Source organism: Gorilla gorilla, chromosome 20 (assembly GCF_029281585.2).
Source record: "Gorilla gorilla gorilla isolate KB3781 chromosome 20, NHGRI_mGorGor1-v2.1_pri, whole genome shotgun sequence".
NCBI lineage: Eukaryota > Metazoa > Chordata > Mammalia > Primates > Hominidae > Gorilla > Gorilla gorilla.
In genome coordinates this window covers 52,303,363-52,325,271 of record NC_073244.2, presented here as the reverse complement: position 1 = coordinate 52,325,271, position 21,909 = coordinate 52,303,363, and the positions used below count along the sequence as shown (strand labels likewise).

Below are 21,909 nucleotides of genomic sequence, written 5' to 3'. Positions count from 1 at the left end.
AGACATACTAGGTGCCCTTGTTTATTCCTACCTTGGCATTAGGTACGAGGAAGAAAGACCACCTACAGATTCCACTAGCAAAATCTGAATCTGTCCTGCCCACTTCATATCTTGGGACTAGCCCTCACTCCATTACTGGCCGGTGATACCCCTTTTTGGCTCCACTTGTCCCCAGATTCTGCCTCTCAGTTGGACAAAAAGAGGGTGGACAAGCAGGAGCTGGACTCCCCAAGAGCAGGCACATCATGGCTAGACCCTCATTTGGAAACCTGTAAGAGATGACTCCCCCTTCCCAACCCCCACCCCCATTAGTTTGGGCTCTGCCCGTTTTCGGACCCTCCCCCAATTTGAAACTTCAAGGGTAGACCCACCCCACTCATTGGTTGAGTGACCTCTCCAAGCTCCACGGCAAGCCATTGAAACCTTCTCAACTAGATGCCTCCCTCTTTGCTATTTAGCTAGTCAACTCCTGGGTTGGTTGCTAAGAGGTTAGGTTCCAATTTATTCACTTTCAGAACATTTTCCTTCTGTTCCCACCTAAGCTCTACTCATCATCCATTAGATGCACTAACCTTAGGTCCTACCCCTTCCTGTTCATTGGTTGGAATCATCAAAGTTGAGCCCCACCCCTCATCTGGCCCCACCTACTACCCCCACGGGTTGGAGGGCCTGAGGTTAACCAAACCCCCTCCTGCTCATTGGTTGGCTTTCTTGATTTAAGCCACCACCACCCCCTCCCCCGCTGGCCCCACCTACTACCCCCACCTGCTTGAGGGCCTGAAGTTGAGCCACACCCCCTCCTCAGTCCCACCGCTCCACGAAATGGTCACCCTGAGCCTGAGACCCACCTTCCAAAGCCCCGCCCACACGCTCACCGGTTGGACGACTTGCGGTTAGCGTCGAGCTCGCGCTTGCGCAGTAGGAAGCCCTCGTGCTGCACTGTGTGAGTGGGCGGTGGCGGAGGCGCGGGGGCGGAGCCGCCCTGGGCCGGGGCGGAGCGCGAGCGCCGGCTTCCCCCGCCCTCACCACCCTCTCTGGGCCGCGGCCGCCGTCGCGGCTTGGGCCGGTCCCGCGCCCGGGGCCGGTCCGGCCGAGGTGTCCGCTCGGGCAGCTCAAGCCCGTTGGGCAGGCGACCTGGGGGAAGCTCGCGTGGCTGAGGCAGCGACGGCTGTGTGAAGGGAGGGGGAAGAGGGGTGCTGTCCATGGAGAGGGTGTGGGGGTCATCTGTTTGGGGGAGTCATGGGTCTGGGGTCCCATCTGTCTACAGGGCCATTTGTCTCGGAGGCGAGTATGGGAGGAACTCAGGGTTGGAGGCCCAATTCTTAGGGCCCCATTGGTCTTGGGAGTGAGTCTGTTAGGACTCATTGGTTTGGAATCCCTCTCGGTGGTGGGAAGAGGCAGCCAGATCTCTGGAGGTGGGGGTGCAACCAGGGCGTGTCCCCGCTGTCTGCAGGAGGAATCTGGGGCTTCCTTCTGTGTGTGTGTGTATGAGGCTATGAAGAAATTTGGGACCCCACTGGGCTGAAGAAATACGGAGTCCAGGACAGATGTGGGAAGAGTCTGTGTGTGTGTGTGTGTCTGTGTGTGTGTGTGTGTGTGTCTGTGCAGGGGGAGTAGGGGTCTCTTAGGTAGGTGCCCCGTCTTTCTAAGGGGGACATTTTCAGATTCTGGGGACCCTGAGAGTCCATGCTGTCTCTGCAGGGTCCAGGTAGGGAATGGGTCCTGCCAGGGCTAGGCACTGGCTGTTTCTGAGATCCTGCCTCCTGCTCTGAAAAAGGGGTCCTCGTATCCCCACCCATCCGAGGCTCAACTTACCCCAGCAGGCAGCCCTGGGCCTGCCTCTTTCTCCTGCAGCTGTTCCACAATGTCAGCCAGGGTGGCCTTCCTGGGGAATGGGGGACAGAAAGACCCAATGAAACCAGGGTTCCTTCTCCCACGGACCTATCTGGCTGGGCACAGGAGCCTCCACTTCTTAGCTGGAAGTGCCAGGCCCCTGCCCACTTTTGCAGCTGTTTCTCTCAGATGCTCGCCTTAGGTACCACAGGTGTTTGCGATGTGTCTGCTGAATGGAAGACCAAACCTCTCGCCCCTTTGAATTTTTTTTTTTTTTGAGACGGAGTCTTGCTCTGTTGCCCAGGCTGGAGTGTAGTGGTGCATGATCGCGGCTCACTGCAACCTCTGCCTCCTATGTTGAAGCGATTCCCCTGCCTCAGCCTCCCAAGTGGCTGGTACTACAGGCGTGCGCCACCATGCCGGCTAATTTTTGCATTTTTAGTAGAGACAGGGTTTTGCTATATTGGCCAGGTTGGTCTCGAACTTCTGACCTCAAGTGATCCGCCCGCCTCAGCCTCCCAAAGTGCTGAGATTACAGGCGTGAGCCACCGCGCCCAGATGCCCCTTTGAATTTTAAGCAGCACAAAGAACAACTTGCAAACGTTGCCTTTCTCCACCCACCCCTGACTCTCCAGTCCCCCTATCGCCCCCATTCAAGCCCAGATAATTCTGGGTCATCATTGATGACAAGCCTGTTTTTCCCAATGGACTGTGAGTCTCTAAAGTCAGGGATGGGACTGGTTCGGTCACCGCTCGACTCAGGACATGCCAGGCAGAGTGGGCACTCAGCAAATGTTCATGAAATGTGAAATTTAAAAAGAATCAAGAAGTCATTGTCTCCTGACCAAAGGCCTCTTTCTGGAGACACACACAGCTGACTGGACAGATCTGCACAACACACACTGGCCAACTCTGGATTCTGAAAGTCCTGGTTCGTTTAAGCTGAGTGACTTGCCTTTTTTGTGCCTCAGTTGCCCTAGTCATACAATGGAGAAGACAACAGTCCCCACGTCATAAGGCTGCTGAGAGAATTGTGATAAAGGGTCTCCTCTCCAATCAAGGAGGTGAGGGTTCCACCATTAGCCCAGTGGGCAAACTGAGGCACAGAGAGGACAAAATCCCTGCCTCGGGGCACCCGGGAGACTTGATGCAGGAGTCACAACCCAGGGGCAGAGAACCTACGTCTGGAGAAAGGCAGTCTGCCTTTTCTTTCAACAGGAAGGGCTCCCCTTTCTGTGTAATAATGGGCACATCGATTATCTTGCAGCTTCAGTTTACACCTCTGCAAAATGGGTACCACGGCGATATCTCCTTCTTTGGGAAGTTCTGAGCCCTGAAGCCCTTTCACTGGGCCTGAGGGGTTCTAGGAGCTCTCCGCTTTCCCCTCCCCTCACTTTCTGGTCATAAGGCAGGCACCTCACCCCTTGACCAGGTCTCCTCTGATGGGCATCTCCTGTTCGCTGGACTCCTGCCGCTCCAAGCGCCGCTCACGCCGCTCGCGCCGCCGCTCCATCTGCTCGTAGCGGCCCAGGGTAAGGCTGTGTGCCGCCTCGTGCTCCGCTGACTCCTGCCGCTCCGGCCGCCGCCTCCGCGCAGCCTCCTCGGATTGATCGACTGACTCTTGCCGCTCGGGCCGCCGCCTCCTGGGCAGCTCCTCCGCGCGATCAGCTGACTCCTGGCGCTCCGGTCGTGGCCGGACCTGCTCCGCCGCCGCGGGGGTCGCGGGGGTCTCCGCCGCGTCCTCCGGTGCGGCCGGCAGGGCCGCGGGCTCCACCCTCCCCGGGATCTCCGGCAGCCGGTCAATGCGCGGCTGGAGGCGCTCGGGCTTGAGCTCCTGGCGCACATACCCCACCCGAGTCCGCACCTCGGCCGAGAGCGTGTCCGAGGCTCGGCGGGCCAGGGGCTCCAAGCCCCTTTCATAGCCCCCTGGCCGCAGCAGGGGCGCCGCCTTGGCCGCCAGTTCCGTGGGGTCCCCAAAGAACTTGCGCCCCAGCAGTGGGGTAGGCGGCTGCTTGCTCTGTTCCGCTTTGATTTTCTCGATCTGAGGATGGAGGGACCAGGGTTAGGTTGGAGGCGTGGGGCCGGGGCGGGGTAAGGGGGAGGTCCGGGGAGGCGGCCTGGGTTTTCTGCCTCATCACTCAATTGATCAGTTCCTTGAAAAAGCAAGGTGTCCAGGCCTGTGCGATGCTTTGCTCTCTGCCAAGAACTTAAAGCCTATTCTCTCCGGCAAACACCTATTGCTCTTTTAAGAATTGGCTAAATCACTTTTTTTAAAATTGGGTAAATCAATTGCTCTGCGTGCCTTTCTGACTCCCATTTCTCCTTCCTTAATGTCCCCCCACCCAGGACTTTAAGACTTTATTTATTTATTTATTTATTTATTTATTTTTGAGACAGTCTTGCTCTGTCGCCCAGGCTGGAGTGCAAGCGGCAAGATCATAGCTCATTGCAGCCTTGACGTACAGTGCTCAAGTGATCCTCGAGTCTCAGTCACCCCTCTGAGTAGCTGCGACTACAGGCACGTGCCATCACGCCTGGCTGTTTTTTCTTTGTTTGCTTTTGGTTTTGGTAGAGACGGGTTCTCAGTATGTTGCCAAGGCTGGTCTTGAACTCCTGGGTTCAAGTGATCCTCCTGCCTAGGCCTTCCAAAGAGAGTACAGGTGTGAGCCACCCCACCCAGCCTTTAAGCGGTTTTTTTTTTTTTTATTGTTGTTGTTTTGAGATGGAGTCTTGTTCTGTTACCCAGGCAGTGGCATGATCTTGGCTCACTGCAACCTCTGCCTCCCAAGTTCAAGTGATTATCCTGCCTCAGCCTCCCGAGTAGCTGGGATTACAGGCGTGCACCACCACGCCCAGATAATTTTTGCATTTTTAGTAGAGATGGGGTTTCACCACGTTGGCCAGGCTGGTCTCAAACTCCTGGCCTCAAGTGATCCACCCATCTTGGTCTCCCAAAATGCTGGGACTACAGGCATGAGCCATCACACCTGGCCTAATCCTTTTTATTACTACAGTCTCTTCACCTAATTATTCAAGTCTCAGAATAGAATCCCCCAGGCCAGTTCCCCTTCCCTCTCCCCCATCCCAGGCACTACCCCTCTGCTTGTTCTTCCCCTGTTACATCCCTGACATTCTGGGCTGTCACTGGTGACAGGTCTGTCCCTCTGCTCCACTGGGAGCCTAGCAAGAGTCTGTCTTGGCACTCACACAACACAGGACCAAGCACCATGTCTCGGTGTGTCTGTCTCATATAGAGCCATGGGTGTGGGGGTCTTGGTGGGGGTGGGGGTAATGGGGCAGTATCTGGGGAGCTGACCGTGGTCAGGCGCCGCAGAGAGCTGAACCTCTCTTCCCAGGCTGCAGCCGCTTTGCGGAAGGCCTCATGTCGCCGGATAAGCTGCTCCACCTCATCCACGCTGCTGCCCAGCTCCCGGCTCTGCAGGAGCGGCTCCTGGGCTGTTAGCCAGGCATCAGCCACCACCGCCTCCTGGGCAAACTGGTGCACCTCCAGCACTGAGGAGGGGCATGAGGGTAAGGATTCTGGGGCATCTGGGGCCCTTCCTGGGGGCAATGGCTGTTTCCCCTGGCCTTCCACACCCCTCCGGCTTTCCATACCCCAGCCCTGACCATCCTGGGCTCTGCAGGAATGGCAAAGGCTGGGGCTATTTCAGTGGGCATCATTCCTCCTTTCTGACTCCCATTCCTCCTTCCTTAATGTCCCCCCACCCAGGACTTTAAGACTTTTTTTTCAGGGGTGGGTATTCAATGGCAAGGCAGCCCCCTTGTCCACCCTTCCAGGCCCTTATGTTTGCTTCTGGAAACCCATGGGTAGGGTGCAAAGCATGCTCCTGTCACCCTCTGGGCCTTGGCTGGACAGGCTGAAGCATGTCCCTGTGCCCTTGAACCACGTGTGCCTGGGCCCCCACTCACTCTGCTGCAGCCACTCCCAATGGCGGTCCCACTTTTCCGACACCTCCTCCTTCCTGGTTCCCAGCTTGTCCAGCTGTGCCTGGATCTGGGAGTGGCAGGTGGGTGGGAGGGAAGTCAGGGTGTGGAATGGCTTCCACCCCAATGTGCCCGGGTGGCAGAGGGGGACCCCCTCCCTGCTCCCCACCTCATCAGCCATGGCACTTTTGTTGAGCAGCAGAGATCGCCCCAGCTCCTGGCAGGTGGTCAGCTCAGGCACCCGTGCCTCCAGCTCAGTCTTCAGGCCCTGGTGGTAGTTCATGAGCACCTCCACTGATGACACGTCCCTGCAGTGGGTGGCAGGCAGGGATCTGAGCCACAGGGAGCCTCCTCAGCCTGCCCCATACATGTGGCTTCTGGTGACCCCAAATCCTTGAGGCTGACATCCCATACCACCTCAAGACACCTACTTTCTTTTCTTTTCTTTTCTTTTTTTTTTTTTTTTGAGATAAAGTCTCACCCTATGGCCCAGGCTGGAGTGCAGTGGGGTGATCTCAGCTCACTGCAAACTCCACCTCCCGAGTTCAGGCGATTCTCCTGCCTCAGCCTCCTGAGTAGCTGGGATTACAGGCACCTGCCACCACGCCCAGCTAATTTTTATATTTTTAGTAGAGATGGGGTTTCTCCATGTTGGCCAGGCTGGTCTTGAACTCCTGACCTCAGGTGATCCTCCCATCTCAGCCTCCCAAAGTGCTGGGATTACAGGCGTGAGTCACCAAACCAGACTGAGACACCTACTTTCGATGACCAAATTCTGAGGGTCCATGGTTCACTAATTCAATGATTCAAATTTTCCAAGTTTCTAAAATTTCACACTTTGGTGATTCTAACCTTCTAGGATTTCAAGATCCAAATTTTCCTATTTTTTTTTTTTAATAGGGTCTTGCTCTGTTGCCCAGACTGGAGTGCAGTGGCAAGATCGCAGCTCACTTCAGCCTCAACCTCCTGGGCTCATGCAATCCTCCTGCCTCAGCCTCCTGAGTAGCGGGGACCACAGGTGCACACCATCACACCCAGCTAATTTTTCATTTTCTGTAGAGACAGGGTCTTGCTATGTTGCCCAGGCTTGTCTCAAACCCCTGGGCTCAAGCAATCCACCTGCCTCAGCCTCCCAAAGTTCAAGGCTATGGGCATAAGCCACCACACCCAGCCAAGATCCAAATTTTCTAACTTTTTCTAGCTGTGCTTCTGAAGGTTCCACTAGCCAATGATTTTAACGTTCCAAGTCTGTGCTCTCCAAGGCAGTAGCCACTAGACATGTGAGCACTTGAAATGTGGCCAGTCTGAATTTTGGTGTAAAGTGTAAAATGCACACCAGATTTTGTGGAGTTAATGTAAAAAAGAATGTAAAATGTCTCATTAATAGTTTTTTGTTGTTGTTGTGCAGTGGTGCGATCTCCACTCACTGTAACCTCCCCCTTCTAGGTAGGTTCAAGCGATTCCCCTGCCTCAGCCTCCTGAGTAGCTGGGATTACAGGCGCCTGCCACCATGCCTGGCTAATTTTTTTGTATTTTTAGTAGAAATGGGGTTTCAACATGTTTGTCAGGCTGGTCTCGAACTCCTGACCTCAGGTGATCTGCCTGCCTAGGCCTCCCAAAGTGCAGGGATTACAGGCATGAGCCACCGCACCCAGCCTTTTTTTGTTTGTTTGTTTGTTTTTGAGACAGAGATTTGCTCTTCTTGCCCAGGCTGGGGTGCAATGGCATGATCTTGGCTCACTGCAGCCTCCACCTCCTGGGTTCAAGCAATTCTCCTGCCTCAGCCTCCCAAGTAGCTGGGATTACAGGCGGCCGCCACCAAGGCTGGCTAATTTTTTGTTCTGTATTTTCAGTAGAGATGGATTTTTGGCATGTTGGCCAAGCTGGTCTCGAACTTCTGGCCTCAGGTGATCCGCCTGCCTTAGCCTCCCAATCTCAGCCGAGATCACAGGCATGAGCCACTGTGCCCGGCCTCATTAATAGTTTTGTTTCTTTGTTTTTGTTATTGTTGTTTTTGAGACGGAGTCTCATTCTGTCACCCAGGCTGGACTGCAGTGGTGCGATCTCCGCTTGGCTGAGATTGGGAGGCTGAGGCGGGCGGATCACCTGAGGCCAGAAGTTCGAGACTGCCTGGCCTCATTAATAGTTTTAATATTGACTACCTGTTGAAGTGATAATACTTTGGGTATGTCAGGTTAAATAAAAATGTATTACTAAAATTAATTTTCATTTGCTTTGCTTTGTTAGTATGGCCACAAGAAGATTTTAAAGTATATATATGGCTCGCATTTGTGGCTCGTGTTATATAACTATTGGACAGCATCATTCTAAGCCATCTTATGTCCAAAACAAATTCCAAGTTTCTGAAGGTTCCATCAGTTGGCAATCATAGCTTCATGCTATGGTTTGAATCTACCACCTGGGCTCAAGTGATCCTCCTGGCTTAGCCTCCAGGGTAGCTGGGACTACAGGCATGCACCACAATGCCCAGCTAATTAAAAAAAAAAAATTTTTTTTTAAGACAGAATCTCGCTCTGTCACTCAGGCTGGAGTGAAATGGCATAACCATGGCTCACTGCAGCCTGACCCTCCTGGACTCAAGTGATCCTCCTCCCTCAGACTCCCAAGTAGCTGGGACAATAGGCATGCACACCACCATGCTTGACTAATTTTTTTCTTTTTTGTAGAGATGGGGTCTCACTATGTTGCGTAGGGTAGTCTCAAACTCCTGGGCTCAAGTGATCCTTTTGCCTTGGCCTCCCAGTGTTGGGATTACAGGCGTGAGCCACCTCTTTTGGCTAGATTGGCCAAATGTTGATGGTTGTTCAAGCCAAGTGTTCACGATACACATGTGGGTTACCTTTACTTCCCTGTATATTTAATTTTTTTTTTTTTTTTGAGATGGAATTTCGCTCTTGTTGCCCAGGCTGGAGTGCAATGGCACAATCTTGGCTCACCGCAACCTCCGCCTCCTGGGTTCAAGCAATTCTCCTGCCTCAGCCTCCCAAGTAGCTGGGATTACAGGCATGTGCCACCACACCCGGCTAAGTTTGTATTTTTAGTAGAGATGAGGTTTCTCTATGTTGGTCAGGCTGCTCTCGAACTCCCGACCTCAAGTGATCCACCCACCTCAGCCTCCCAAAATGCTGGGATTACAGGTGTGAGCCACTGTGCCCAGCCTTTTTTTTTTTTTTTTTTTTTTTGACACGGAGTCTCGCTCTGTTGCCCAGGCTGGAGTGCAGTGGTACGATCTCAGCACACTGCAACCTCCACCTTCCAGGTTCAAGCAATTCTCCTGCCTCAGCCTCCCCAGTAGCTGGGATTACAGGCACATGCCACAACACCCAGCTAATTTTTGTATTTTTAGTAGAGGCGGGGTTTCGCCACATTGGCCAGGCTGGTCTCAAAGTCCTGTCCTCAAGTGATCCACCCGCCTTGGCCTCCCAAAGTGCTGGGATGACAGGTATGAGCCACCATGCCCGGCCTATTTTTCTCAAATGTACACATCACATCACTCCACTCTGCTCTAAAGTCTCACATGGCTCCCACGTTCCTCATACAGAAGGCATGCTCCTCACCATGTGTGGTTTCCAGGGCCCCAGTGCCCCTCTGTACTCACTTCCTCTCACCCTACACTCCCTCACTCCCTCCCTCCATCTGGCCACAGTGATCTCTAGCTTTTCCTCACACATGCCTAACTACAGCCCACTTCTGGGCTCTTGCACTTGTGGGTCCCTCCACCTAGAAAACTCTTCCCTCAAAACTTTACCTGACTCACCCATCACTTCATTCAGGTCTCCAGTCAAACGCACATCCTCAGAGAGACTTTGCCAGCTATCATTCCCTTCCTATGTATATATACCCACACTATATTTCATTTTTTTCTTTTCATTTTTTTTTTTTTTTTTCTGAGATGGAGTTTTGCTCTTGTCACCCAGGCTGGAGTGCAGTGGCACGATCTTGGCTCACTGTGACCTCCACCTCCCGGGTTCAAGCGATTCTCCTGCCTCAGCCTCCCAAGTAGCTGGGATTACAGGTGTCCACCACCATGCCTGGCTAATTTTTGTATTTTTAGTAGAGACGGAGTTTTGCCATGTTGGCTAGGCTGGTCTCAAACTCCTGAGCTCAGGTGATCTGCCTGCCTCAGCCTCCCAAAGTGCTGGGATTACAGGCGTGAGCCACCGTGCCCCATCCCCATACTATATTTCAGAGAGTAATAAGTGCTATGAGAATGCAATCTGTCTCAGGGCAAGTGTTTGGCCTTGCTCACCACATGGCACACCATATGCATTTAATACATATTTGCTGAGTAAATGAATGCAGGCTCCAGGACCTGCATTCCCAGAAGCAATGCCAGGTGTCCCTGATTCCCTAGGTCCTTTTCTTCCTAGCCACACCATGAGACTAAATTTCCAGCCTAGGTAAGGCACAGTGGCTTACGCCTGTAATCCCAGCACTTTGGAAGGCTGAGGCGGGTGGACTACTTGAGGCCAGGAGTTTGAGACCAGAGTGGCCAACACGGTGAAACCCCTTCTCTACTAAAAATACAAAATTAGCCAGACGTGGTGGTGGGCGCCTGTAGTCCCAGCTACTTGGGAGGCTGAGGCAGGAGAATCGCTTGAACCTGGGAGATGGAGGTTGCAGTGAGGTGATATTGTGCCACTGCACTCCAGCCTGGGCAACAGAGCAGGACTCCATCTCAAGAGAAAAAAAATTTGCAGCCTCCCTGGCAGACAGGTTAGGCCACCGGGCTGGCAGTGTGTGGGCGCCGGCTTTATCCCTAAAACCTTCTGTGTGATCCTCCTGCTGTCTTTTCCCATCTGCAGCGGGATGCAGAGGGTCCAGCATGTGACTCCCAGGGTGGCATGATGGAAGGACCCTGGCTCCCAATCACCAGGGGACAGGATTCTGCTGGACACTCACATCCAACCACTATGTGAGCAATAAGCCAATGCCCACTAATGAAGCCACTGAGATGCTGGAATTGTTAGAATTCTTCACCCACCCTCACAAATACAGTCCCACACCTCCCTTGCCCATCCTGTCTTTAGCCTGTTTCATGCTGCGACATCCCATGGAGAGGGTAATAATAGGCAACTGGGAAGGACAGAGGACAGAAGGATGCCCCATGACCGAAGTCCCCAATGACAGGCCTAAAAAAGGGGTTTGAATACACACGAAGCACCTAGAACAGTGCCTAGCACACAGAGGCGCCACACAGATATTGGCTGTTGTCATTCCATTGAGAAGGGGGCTGTCAATGGGCTGGGGGTGGCTGGGGGAGGCCACCAGGGGGAGGCAGGAAGCCTGAGGAGGGATGAGGGGCACCTGGGCTTGTCGGCTGCCCCAATCTGGCTGGCGATGCCATCCATCCAGGAGAGCAGGTCGCGGACTTGGCTGTGGAAGCGCAGGGCATCGGCCGTGGAGCTGACATGCAGGCGGGCATCCTCGCAGGCTGACAGCAGCTCTTTCCAACCCTGCAGCACCTCCTGCTCCCGGCTAGCGATGGCCTCAGCATGTTCACCCGCATACACCGTCCGCAGCTGGGCCGCCCCCTCCTGCAGCTGCCGTACCTGAAGGGCATGCCAGGTCGGGCGCCAGCCCTCCACGGGGCCCAGGCTGTGCCCTCCCTCCCACCATCTGCTCCAGCGCAGAACCTCAAGATATAAGGAGTCTCACACTGTGATCCCACAGCCAGGCTCCTGTCATATCTGCTGCCGATTTCTCTTTGACTTACCCGCGTTCTGACTTCTTTTAGATCTACTACCACGTCTCTTTCAACCCACTGCCTGATTTCTTTTGGTCTGAGAGCTTTATTTCTATTGGGTCTGTCACCTATGTTTTCAGGCAGGCCCACCCCTACCTTGGGTCTTTCAGGAAACCCCTTTCCACTTTGATGTCTTTTAGATGTGCTAATTTTTTTTTAACTCGGTTTATTTCAAACCCACTCCTTCATAGTAGCCCAGTTTCCTACATGATGGCTGTTCAATTGCCATTAGTCCCCTGCCCAATTTCCATTCATTCTGCTGTATGAGCTCTGCTCACTCTATCTTTTGGGTTTTGGGTTTTTTGTTTGTTTGTTTTTCTGAGACAGGGTCTTGCTCTGTTGCCCAGGCTGCAGTGCAGTGGCACAAACACAGTTCACTGCAGCCTTGACATCCCGGGCTCAAGTGATCCTCCTGCCTCAGCCTACTAATAGCTGAACTACAGATGCATGCCACTGTACCAGGATATATACATATATGTTGTAATAGAGATGGAGTCTTACTATGTTGCCCAGGCTCATCTTGAACTCCTGGGCTCAAGCAATCCTCCCAGGTTGGCCTCCCAAAGTGCTGAGATTACAGGCATAAGCCACTGTGCTCAGCCTGCTGCTCACTCTGTTGGTTCAATCTCCTGATTTATTTTGGTGTGACCTCCCCATCTCTAACAGATCCACCACTTATTACTATGAATCTCTCAGCCTGATTTCTAAGTCATTTGTAGGATTTATAAAAAATAACTGGGCTGGGTGTGGTGGCTCATGCCTATAACCCCAGCACTTTGGGAGGCCAAGGCGGGCAGATCACTTGAGGTCAGAAGTTCAAGATCAGCCTGGCCAACATGGTGAAACCCCATCTCTACTAAAAATACAAAAATTAGCTGGGTGTGGTGGCTCGCACCTGTAGTCCCAGCTACTCGAGGCTGAAGTGGGAGAATCGCTTGAACCCGGGAGGCAGAGGTTGCAGTGAGCCGAGATTAGACCACTACACTCCAGCCTGGGTGACAAAGAGAGACTCTGCCTCATAATAATAATAATAATAATTGCCAGCTGGGCATAGTAGCTCATGCCTGTAATCCCAGCACTTTGGGAGGCCGAGACGGGTAGATCACCTGAGGTCAGGATTTCGAGGCCAGCCTGGCCAACATGGTGAAATCCCGTCTCTACTAAAAATATAAAAATTAGCCAGGCGTGGTGGCGCGTGCATGTAATCCCAGCTATTTGGAAGGCTGAGGCAGGAGAATCGCTTAAGCCTGGGAGGCAGAGGGTGCAGTGAGCTGAGATCACGCCACTGCACTCCAGCCTGGGTGACAGAGTGAGACCCTGTCTCAAAAATAAACAAACAAACAAACAAAAATTGCCCAACTTCTACCTTCCATTAGAACTGCAACCCAATTTCCTGCTGCCTGAGTTGTATTGGGCCCGCAGCTTCATTTCCATCTGACTGCTCAGATCCACATCTGAATTCTGGCCAGAACCTCTGCCTAATTTCTAATATCTCTGTTGCCTTTTTCATTAAATTCGCCCCCATCAAATTACTCTCAGAAAAGTCATATGATTTCTATCAGAGACCTGTTATCTAAGTTCTTTTTTTTTTTGAGATGGAGTCTCACTCTGTCGCCCAGGCTGGAGTGCAGTGGTGCGATCTCGGCTCACTGCAACCTCCGCCTCCCAGGTTCAAGCGATTCTCCTGCCTCAGCCTCCTGTGTAGCTGGGATTACAGGTGCCCGCCACCATGCCTGCTAATTTTTGTATTTTTAGTAGAGACAGGGTTTCATCATGTTGGTCAGACTGGTCTTGAACTCCTGACCTCATGATCCGCCCGCCTCGGCCTCCCAAAGTGTTGGGATTACAGGTGTGAGCCACCGCGCCTGGCCTTGTCTGTCGTCTAATTTCTGTCTACACCACAGCCAAATTCCTCTCAGACTTCTCAAAATTCCCTTTAGACCCTTGATCTGGATTTAGGTAAAATTCAGTTTTAGGAGAACCACTGCCCAATCTCTATTGGAAGCTTTTTTTTTTTTTTTTTTGAGACAGAGTGTCACTCTTGTCACGTAGGCTGGAGTGCAATGGCGAGATCTGGGCTCACTGCAACCTCCTCCTCCCTGGTTCAAGTGATTCTCCTGCCTCAGCCTCCCAAGTAGCTGGGATTACAGGTGCCCGCCACCAGACCTGGCTAATTTTCGTATTTTTAGTAGAGATGGGGTTTTACCACGTTGACCAGGCTGGTCTTAAACTCCTGACCTCAGATGATCTGCCTGCGTTGGCCTCCCAAAGGGAGCCACCACGCCCAGCCAGAAGCTGTTTAATATCTGTGAGACCTTCTAAGGTACCACTTTTCCCTGCCAATACCTGATTTCTATATATCATTCCATCAGTCCATTTTCTATCTGCTCCATTATCTAATTTCTTCCTGTTCTGTAGTCCGCTTTCTGTCTGTGCCACTGCCTAATTTCAACCTGCTCCACAGCCTGATTTTTGCCCACTCTGCTGCCTACAGCTGTCCAGGCCCTCCCACCTGCCCTGATGGCCACCGGCGCCCCACCTGGGACACGAGGAGCTGCAGGTCATGCTCAAAGGCTCTCAGGGTCCGCTGCATGGAACTGGCACTGGGTCTCGGCTCAGGCGGGGTGGTCAGGCGGGGCAGCCGCCTCCGCTTCTCCTCAATCTGTCCCTGAAGCTCGCGGGCGTCACTGAAGAACTTATGAAGCTCCCGAGAGGCGGCCAGCAGCTGGGCCCGTGTGCCCATGAGCTCCAGCAGTTCAGCCCAGGCCTCGTTCAGTCCGTCCTTCCACTCGGCCATGGTGGCCGCTGCTGTATGGCCACACTCGATCAGCTCATCCACCATCTGGTTCACAGCTGCCAGCCGTTCCCGCCCTGCCGTACCTGTCTCGCTGGCGAACTCTGAGAATTTCTCCTGCAGCACCTGCCATCAGGAAGTGGGGGGGGGGGGGTTCAGCAAAGTGAGCAAAGGGGCAGCATACACCAGCCCCCTCCAGCCTACAATGTTTTTTTTTCTTTTTGATACAGAGTCTTGCTCTGTCACCCAGGTTGGCGTGCAGTGGTTCAATAGCCACTTACAGCAACCTTCACCTCCCCAGTTCAAGCAATTCTCCTGCCTCAGCCTCCCAAACAGCTAGGACTACAGGCATGTGCCACCACACCCAGCTGATTTTTTTGTGTTTTTAGTAGAGACAGGGTTTCACTATGTTGGCCAGGCTGGTCTCATACTCCTGACCTCAAGTGATCCACCTGCCTTGGCCTCCCAAAGTGTTGGGATTACAGGCATGAGCCACCACACCTGGCAGAGGCTACCATTTTGTGGCAGGTAAGAGTAATGACAATCACCATCATCATCATCACAAAAAATAATATCTAACACTTACTGAACACCTGGCAAGAATAGTAACAAAATAGTAACAATAAAAATAATAAGTGACAATAAAAGAATAAGCTGATAATAATAACTAACACTGTGTGAGGCAGCATGTGTGCCAAGCAGAGTCCTCAGTGCTTTACGTTATATTAACCCATTTGTCTCACAGCAGAGCCATGAGGCGGGTGCTGTTATTATCCTCATACTACAGATGAGGAAACTAAGGCCCAGAGAACCTTAGTGGTAGCTCCTGGTATCACTTATTACTAATGATGCTCACCGAGACATGCTCAAAGTCCTGGCCGAGCTCGGGTGAGCCAGCCACCACCTCCTTCTCGGCAATCCAGTGCTCAAGCTCGCTCACCTGGCGGCTGAGCTGGTACAGCCAGTACTGCTGTTCCAGAGCCACCCGGCGCTCCTCACCCAGCTCCTTGAGCGCCACGTACAGACGGTCCACCTGAGACTGCCGCCGGCTGATCTGCTCGCTGATGGGGGACATGGAGGGGCAGGGATGGACCCCTGAGACTTCTGGGGCAGAGCGTGACCCCCCTAAACCCCCTCCCCAGGACAGGGCTGTGTTTCCTTGGAATCTTCAGACACGGCTGTGTCCCCAGGTAGAGCTCTGTTTTCTTTTCTTTTTTCTTTTTTTTTGGAGACAGGGTCTTGCTCTGTTGCTCAGGCTGGAGTGCAGTGGTGTGATCACAACTCACTGCAGCCTCCACCTCCCATGCTCAAGCAATCCTCCCATTGCAGCCTCCCAAGTGGGACCACAGGCACGTGACTCTACACCTGGCTAACTTTTTGATTTTTTTGTAGAGATGAGGTCTCACTATGTTCCCTCTGTTCTCAAACTCCTGGGCTCAAACGATCCTCCTGCCTCAGCCTCCCAGTGTTGAGATTACACGTGTGAGCCACTACACCTGGCCAGGACTCTGTTTTCTGCAAGTCTTGGGTTCAGACAGCCCTGCATTTCAGCATGCAGGGAAAGCTCTGCTTCCCTAAATGGATAAGCTCACCTCCATCCAGCCTCACCCAGTTTCCTTTCTTTTTTTTTCTTTTCTTTTTTTTTTTTGAGACAGAGTCTTGCTCTGTCACCAGGCTGCAGTGCAGTGGCGCGATCTCGGCTCACTGCAACCTCTGCCTCCCAGGTTCAAGCCATTCTCCTGCCTCAGCCTCCCCAGTAGCTAGGACTACAGGCACGTGCCACCATGCCCAGCTAATTTTTTATTTTTAGTAGAGACAGGGTTTCACCATGTTGGCCAAGCTGGTCTCCAACTCCTGACCTCAAGTGATCCGCGCACCTCAGCAGCCTCACCCGGTTTCTATCTCAGTCTCACGCGCCTCCTATCCAGGAACCTCGGTGGGACTCTGGACTCCCAGGTTGGGTCCCCAGCCAATGCATCCCACCTCTAGCCCCAATCTCTGAGCCCACTTGGACAGAGGTCTCTCTCTGTACCTCCTTACAGATTCCATCCCTGGTCCAGGCCTGGAGCTCAGCATCCGCCTACACGAGGCAACATCACCCCACTGCACCAGGAGGTCTCCAGCCCCACCGCCATAGCCAATCTCAGCACAGGCTTTTCTGTCCTCCCAGACACTGGGTAGAAAGAGCCCCTTGCCTGTCCTGAGTAAATTCTTCTCTACCCCAGTCCTAGACATCGCCTACTCTTTTCTCCCCAGACAAGGTCCCCACTACTACACTCAAATCCAGGTGCTCCTGGCCCCACCCTCTCAACCATCCCTGGGCCGCGTCCCCCCATTCCGGCCCGCCCACTTGCCAAATTCGAGGGCTCCAGCACACAGCAAGGAGGACCTCTCCCACCCAACGTCCAATTCCAGCGCTGCGCCAACTCCCAACAGCGAAGCTTCAGGTCCTGCTGGACCATTCCTGTGAACCGGCCACGCGCCCGCCCACCTGTCCGGGTGCCCCATTTCCAGCAGCGCCCGGCACTGGCGCGACAGCTGCGCGATGCTTTCCTCGTAGTTCTCCACGCCTTGCTCCAGCTGCAGGTGTTTTTTGAGCAGCTGCAGTGTGCTCTGTTCGTCCTGGGGGCACAAAGCGCCCACGATGAGGCGGCAGCGGCGGCCCCCGGCTCCTGCGCCCCCAGGCCCTCCGCACCCCCAGCTCGGGCGCACCTTGCCCTTGTCCTCACTCATCATGAGCAGCTCCTGCTCGCCCAGCCACGCCTCCACCTCAGCCACGTCGAAGTAGTACTGCTCCACCTGGAAGGCGGCGTCCAGCACCTGCTGCCGTCGCTCGGCAGCCTCCCGCAGTCCGGCCCAGGCGCTCTGCAGCTGCTCCAGGCCCCGGCGCACTGCCTCTGCCTCCGGGCTGCGCAGCGACGCCAGCGCGCCCGCGCGCTCCAGCACCTCCTCCAGGCGCGGCCCATGCGCCTGGATCTCCCGCCGCAGGCCCTGGGGGCAGGAGGTAAGGGGATGTGGGTGGAGAGGGGGCGTTCCGAGGCCCTGCAAGACCACACGCTCCTCTGCTACTGGCACGGCCCACGGGGCAATTAACAAGCACCCCCAGCTCGCTAACCACGTGCCAAGACCATGTAAACATTTTGCTGATACTCCCTCACTCATCATAACCCTATGCTTGCTGCAGGTGGGAAAACAGGCACAGAGGGGCGAAGTACGGCGCCCAAGAACAAGCAGCCAGTAAGGAGTGACAGGATTTGAACACAGGAGGCTGGTTCCAGAGACTGTGCTCTGAGCCAAGCCGCTTGCCGACCCAAGATCGGTCCTAATACAGAAACCCTGCAGCTTAGCAGCCGAGGTATCATTTGTATATGGTGAAGTGCACAAATCTTAGGTATACAGTTGCACACATTTGTACAGACACATACACCGGTGTGCCCAGATCAGCATGCGGAACACTTTCATCCCCCAGAAGGTTCCCTCAACCAGCTCTGTACCTGCAGAGTACCTTATTTAACTTTTTGTGTGCCTTAACCTTATTTACTTCAGAGTACCTTATTTAACTTTTTGTGAGTCTTTTTTAACTTTTTTGTGTGCCTTAACGTTATTTAACTTTTTGTGTGACTCAACTGATAAAGATAATAACAGCCAGCACATCCTCTTCTTATTTTGCTTTTTTAGAGACAGGATGTCACTCTATCACCCAGGATGGAATGCAGCAGCTTTAAACTCCTGGGCTCAAGTGATCCTCCTGCCTCAGCCTCCCAAGTGGCTGGGACTACAGGTGTGCACCACCATGCCCCGCTATTTTAAAAAATATTTTTGGAGAGACGAGGTCTTGCTATGTTACTTAGGCCGGTCTTGAACTCCTGGCCTCAAGCGATCCTCCCACCTTGGCCTCCCAAAATGCTAGGCTTATAAGCATGAGCCACTGTGCCCGGCCAGCCAACAATTCTTGAGTGTCTGCTACCCTGCTACCTGCCAGGTGCTTTGCTAAGTAAGAGCTTTACATAATATAGCCTCACACCTCCTCACTCCCAACCTACGGAGCCAGACAACATTACCATCTCCATTTTACAGATGAGAAGACTGAGGCACAGAGAGGGTGAGGAATTTGCTAAAGTCACACAGCTAGTATCAGGCTGAGATAATCTACCTTGCGGGGTTGTTATAAGGTGATAAACTATGGAGTACTTGGAACTGAGCCTGCATGCACCAAATACATAATATTTGCAGCTATTTTTTGCTTAACAGCCCGTGTATCCAGCACTCTCACTGCACACACAGCTGAGCTCCCCCAATTTTAAGTACTAAGTGCACTTGATCAGTTTCCTCAACCATGACAACGATAAGCCAGTTCTGTCCCCAACACTGTTGACAGCCGAGAGTATTTTCATCAAGACAGGAAAACAAAATCTCAGCAAAACTCCAGTCTCTTAAATAACTCTACCAACCGCAGAATGATCAGGAAGCTTCCAAAATAATCTGTAGACCCACCTCCCCACCATCCTTCAGTGCCCTATTCTTCCAACATACATTGTTTGGTGAAATGAGGATAATGACAATATCCACCTCATAGGGTTATAGAGGGGATTAAATTAAATAATCAGCATAAACCCTAAGACAGTACTTAGCACATAGTAAATCTCTTTTTTTTTTAATCTTTTTTTTTTTTTTGAGACGGAGTCTCACTCTTGACACTCAGGCTGTATTGCAATGGTGCAATCTTGGCTCACTGCAACCTCCGCCTCCTAGGTTCAAGCGATTCTCCTGCCCCAGCCTCCCGAGTAGCTGGGATTACAGGCGCCCGCCACCTCGCCCGGCTAATTTTTTGTGTTTTTAGTAGAGACGCGGTTTCACCGTGTTAGCCAGGATGATCTCAATCTCCTGACCTTGTGATCCACCCGCCTCGGCCTCCCAAAGTGCTGGGATTACAGGCGTGAGCCACCGCACCTGGCCTTAGTTTTTTGCATTTTTAGTAGAGACAGGGTTTCACCATGTTGGTCAGGCTGGTCTCGAACTCCTGACCTCAGGTGATCCACCCATCTCAGCCTCCCAAAGTGCTGGGATTACAGGCATGAGCCACTGCACCCAGCCAGCACACAGTAAATCTTTAATCGATGCTTTTTTTTTTTTTTTTTTTTTTTGAGACAGGGTCTCACTCTGTCACCCAGGCTGGAGTGCAGTGGTGTGATCTTGGCTCACTGCAACCTCTGCCTCCTGGGTTCAAGCAATTCTCCTGCCTCAGCCTCCCAGGTAGCTGGGATTACAGGCACCTTCTACTACGCTCAGCTAACTTTTGTATTTCTGGTAGAGACGGGGTTTCCCCATGTTGCCCAGGCTGGTCTCAAACTCCTGGGCTCAAGTGATCATCCCGCCTTGGCCTCCCAGAGTGCTGGGATTACAGGCATGAGCCACCACACCTGGCACAATGCCTTATTATTATTATTCCTCTTTTATGTCTTGCTTTAGGCTTTGGTGAAATAGTTGCTTTGACCAAGGGGTTCCCTTCGTATGCAGTTTGAGAACCACTGCTCTAAACCAACTCTACTTATTTAGATGTGGAAACTGAGCCCCAGAGGAATGAACAGATTCAGAAATTTTTTAGGAGCTCAAAGGCCCCCTCCCCCACCTTGCTCAGGTTAGGGGGCAGTAGTACCCTCTTGCTGATTATCTCTGTCCTTTGTCCCTATGGGTGTTTTTGTTTGTTTGTTTTGGGGGATGTGTGTGTGTGTGAGAGAGAGAGAGAGATAGGGTCTCATTCTGTTGCACAGGGTGGAGTGCAGTGGGGTGTTCAAGGCTCACTGCAGCTTTGACCTCTGGACTCAAGGGACCCTCCCTCCCCAGCCTCCAGAGTAGCTGGGACTACAGGGGTACACCACCACACCAGGCTAACTTGATGTTTTGTGATTTTGTTTGTTGTTGTTTTACTTTTTCCTTGTCCAATAGCTATTCCCCTTCCTTCTAGTCTCAAGCCCCTGATTTTCCTTTGGGAAACCCCCTTTGCCTCCATCTCAGCCTTGGTAATTAAGCTAAGGCTGATTCCAGCAGCAGGTTCCAGGGGAGGGCACTTAACCAGGCCAGCCCAAGGAGCAGTCCGAGACCCCATCCATCATGATTAGTTCAGGGATGGGTGTGGGATGCCATGGGCATGGTGAGCCAATGAGAGTTATTCCTGAGACTACTGCTGACATTATTGAGGTGGGAAATTCTCTTCAGTTTTGCTGGTGGGAGGTAAACCTGAATCCATTGGAGGCCTTTTATCACCAGGAGAGGAGGACTGGCCTAAGAAGAAAGCTCATGCAGAAAAACAAACAGGCCGGGCGTGGTGGCTCACACCTGTAATCTCAGCACTTTGGGAGGCTGAGGCGAGTGGATCACTTGAGGCCAGGAGTTCGAGACCAGCCTGGCCAACCTGATGAAACACCCCCCCTCCTGCCCCCGCCCATCTCTATTAAAAATACAAAAATTAGCCAGGTGTGGTGGTGCACACATGTAATCCCAGCTACTTGGGTGGCTGAGGCAGGAGAATCGCTTGAACTCAGGAAGTGGAGGTTGCAGTGAGCAAAGATTGTGCCACTAAACTCCAGCCTGGGCAACAAAGCAAGGCTCCATCTCAAAAAAAAAAATAGAGCCAAGAGACATGAAAATATATGGAAGCACCTGGATACATCTGTATCTGCTGTCCACAGTCTTGTTAATTCCAAAAGCCAATACATTCATTGTTTTGGCTTTAACCACCTTCAGCTGTTTCTATCACATGTATCCAAATGTCCTAACTCGCTCCCTCACCTGGCTCTGCTCACCTGGTTCTTTTTGATGTGCTGCTGGACCGCCTGCAAACCGTTGCCTCGCTCTGTCTGCATGGCCAGTGGCAGCCGCTCCTGAACCCATGCCTGGAGAGGACACAGGAAGCAGGTCAAGGGGAGAATGCATCCAAGAACCCCTGCATCGCAACTAAACTTTAAACCTGCACGGCATCCCAGGCCCTTCCTTGTCTAAGAGCCCAGTTGAATCTTCAGCCTCCTCCATTTTTTGTTTTTTTTTCTTTGAGATGGGATCCAATCCCCAGGCTCAAATAATCCTCCTACCTCAGCCTCCCATGTAGCTGGGACAACAGGCACCACCACACCTGTCTCAGTCTCCTCTGTTGACATACTCTTTCTTGCTCTCTGCACTTAAGCCAGGCTCACACCGTTGGCCTTTGCACATACAGGTCTTGTTTCCTATCATACTCCTAACCACCCTGAATTGTCACTGTCTGGGGACAAGTCTGTTTTCCCCGTTGGACTCTGAACCCTCTGGGGCACAATGGGGTCTGCCTTGGCCACCCCTGTGGCCCCACTATCATCCAAACACAGGGCTGGGGCTAGAATGATCAACTGAGTGAGCAAATGAATGAGCAAATCAGGAAATTGAGTGATGGAATGAGGAACAGAGTAGTGAATGAATGAATAGTAAGTAAATAAATGAGTGGAGGAAAGAACAAACTATGGATGAGTGAATAAATAAATGAGTGACTTCATGAATAAATCAACGAATGATTCAAAGTGAGTAAATGAGTGTGAATGAA

General features: G+C 52.6%; 1 protein-coding gene across 6 annotated transcripts in view; it reads right to left on the bottom strand.

Moving 5' to 3' along the window:
- SPTBN4 (spectrin beta, non-erythrocytic 4) overlaps positions 1 to 21,909 on the bottom strand; it is a 105,126-nt gene that overhangs the window by 4,061 nt on the left and 79,156 nt on the right. For 3 of the 6 annotated variants that reach the window (XM_055369439.2, XM_055369440.2, XM_031004511.3), the window contains 12 exons: positions 21,143 to 21,232; positions 17,052 to 17,330; positions 16,831 to 16,961; positions 15,196 to 15,400; positions 14,085 to 14,465; positions 11,107 to 11,351; positions 5,948 to 6,086; positions 5,764 to 5,848; positions 5,150 to 5,346; positions 3,255 to 3,874; positions 1,816 to 1,885; positions 876 to 1,168 (listed from right to left, as the gene is read on the bottom strand). In XM_055369439.2, the coding sequence (XP_055225414.1) occupies positions 876 to 1,168; positions 1,816 to 1,885; positions 3,255 to 3,874; positions 5,150 to 5,346; positions 5,764 to 5,848; positions 5,948 to 6,086; positions 11,107 to 11,351; positions 14,085 to 14,465; positions 15,196 to 15,400; positions 16,831 to 16,961; positions 17,052 to 17,330; positions 21,143 to 21,232 (2,735 nt within the window). The other 3 variants (XM_031004512.3, XM_055369441.2, XM_063701344.1) reach the window with 2 other exon arrangements.